At 36.7% G+C, this 1,362-nt stretch overlaps 1 protein-coding gene across 1 annotated transcript; it reads left to right on the top strand.

The window, feature by feature from the left end:
* The first annotated feature begins 426 nt into the window (after positions 1-426).
* Positions 427-1,131, top strand: LOC143628625 (protein FAR1-RELATED SEQUENCE 5-like). The gene is made up of 3 exons (XM_077098164.1): positions 427-560; positions 653-760; positions 855-1,131. Exons 1-3 carry the CDS (start codon positions 427-429, stop codon positions 1,129-1,131), a joined length of 519 nt encoding a protein of 172 aa, XP_076954279.1.
* The last annotated feature ends 231 nt before the right edge of the window (positions 1,132-1,362 follow it).

Genomic DNA, 1,362 nt, shown 5'->3' with positions numbered 1-1,362 from the left:
TCCGACACTAAGAGGTACACACCAATTGTGTCTGCATCAATGATACCCAATTAAGGCATGTTTTTTTATTATGTCGACGCTGCATCAGTTCTATAAAAGGTATGCTTTAGCGGGCGGATTTCTATAAGTAAAGGCACACAATGGGTCGTTAATAACGTTCTTCAGCTCAAGTATTTTGTTTGTACCAAGGAAAAGTCAAGAACTGTTAAGGAAGTTGACACGCTTAGTCAAGATTATAAAGGGAAAAAAGAGTGTAGGCGACCTTCTCAAAGAACCAGTTGTAATGCACAACTCCGCTTGGTTTTAACTGATAAAGGCAAATATATGGTCAAATTTTTTGGCGAGGCACACAATCATCCTTTTGTTAACGAAAATTATATGCATTTTCTGACTGCTGCTTGGGAGCTAAAATTTACACACAAAAAGATGTTAGATGATTTGGCTAATATCAACATTGGTCCAGTGAAGGCTTTTAACATTATGCAGACCCTGTATGGTGGCTTTGATAAAGTTGGCGCAACAAAGTCTGATTGCAAAAACTACACAAGAAAGATTAACTTGTATATTGTCGACTACGATGCTGAGATAGTAGTTCAAGTCTTATGGTGAAAAAAGACTTTTGTCCTAATTTTTCATGTGACTATATTACCAGCAAAGATGACACATTGAAGGGTTTATTTTGGGCTGACGAGTGTGCAAAGAGAAATTTCTATGTCTTCGAGGACGTTATCTCATTTGATGCTACATATCGTCATAACAAGTACGAAACTTTTCATTCCATATTATACATTTTTTCCTTTCAATTATACAAACAAAAGTAGTGTGTATTTATTTCGTTTTATATTCATTTATAGGTATAACATGGTTTTCGTTCCATTTACTGGAATTGACAACCATAATAGGAATGTTACTCTTGGTGCGGCTCTACTTGGCGATGAAACACCTGAAACTTATGCATGGTTATTGAGGTGTTTTAAGAGTGTTTTTGGGTACGAACCCACAGTGGTTGTAACTGACCAAGACCATGCCATGAAGCGTGCAATTGAAGACGTTTTCCCTAGTTCTAGACACCGTTTGTGCATGTGGCATATCATGGGTAAACTATCTGGGAAGGTACAAACTCCATTTTAATTATTTCCCCCCTTTTCTTTATAGCAATAATGATTATATTGTTTCTAATTCTCTAAAAAAACTTACATTCACCGGTCGGTGCCAATCTATGCAACACTACCGACTTTAAGACTCGACTTTGTGATATTGTATGGACTAATTCTAGAAGGAGTCAGGTTCAATAATGACCGATTTTCAGTTAAACGATCACGCCTGGCTGAAAGATATTTTCTAGATTAGAGAGTCGTGAAT

This window comes from Bidens hawaiensis, unplaced genomic scaffold (assembly GCF_021521415.1).
Source record: "Bidens hawaiensis isolate Kalapana, Puna unplaced genomic scaffold, B.hawaiensis_p1.1 tig00005035_1, whole genome shotgun sequence".
NCBI lineage: Eukaryota > Viridiplantae > Streptophyta > Magnoliopsida > Asterales > Asteraceae > Bidens > Bidens hawaiensis.
The sequence above is the reverse complement of the archived record's forward strand: the minus strand, read 5'-3'. Positions and strand labels throughout refer to the sequence as shown.

Bases quoted from the DNA above. Each gene is read 5' to 3' on its own strand.
- LOC143628625 (XM_077098164.1), top strand. From the start codon at position 427: ATGTTAGATGATTTGGCTAATATCAACATTGGTCCAGTGAAGGCTTTT. The intron at 561-652 runs GTATATTGTCGA...CTATATTACCAG, and splicing joins TACACAAGAAAGATTAACTT to CAAAGATGACACATTGAAGG. The intron at 761-854 runs GTACGAAACTTT...ATTCATTTATAG, and splicing joins GCTACATATCGTCATAACAA to GTATAACATGGTTTTCGTTC.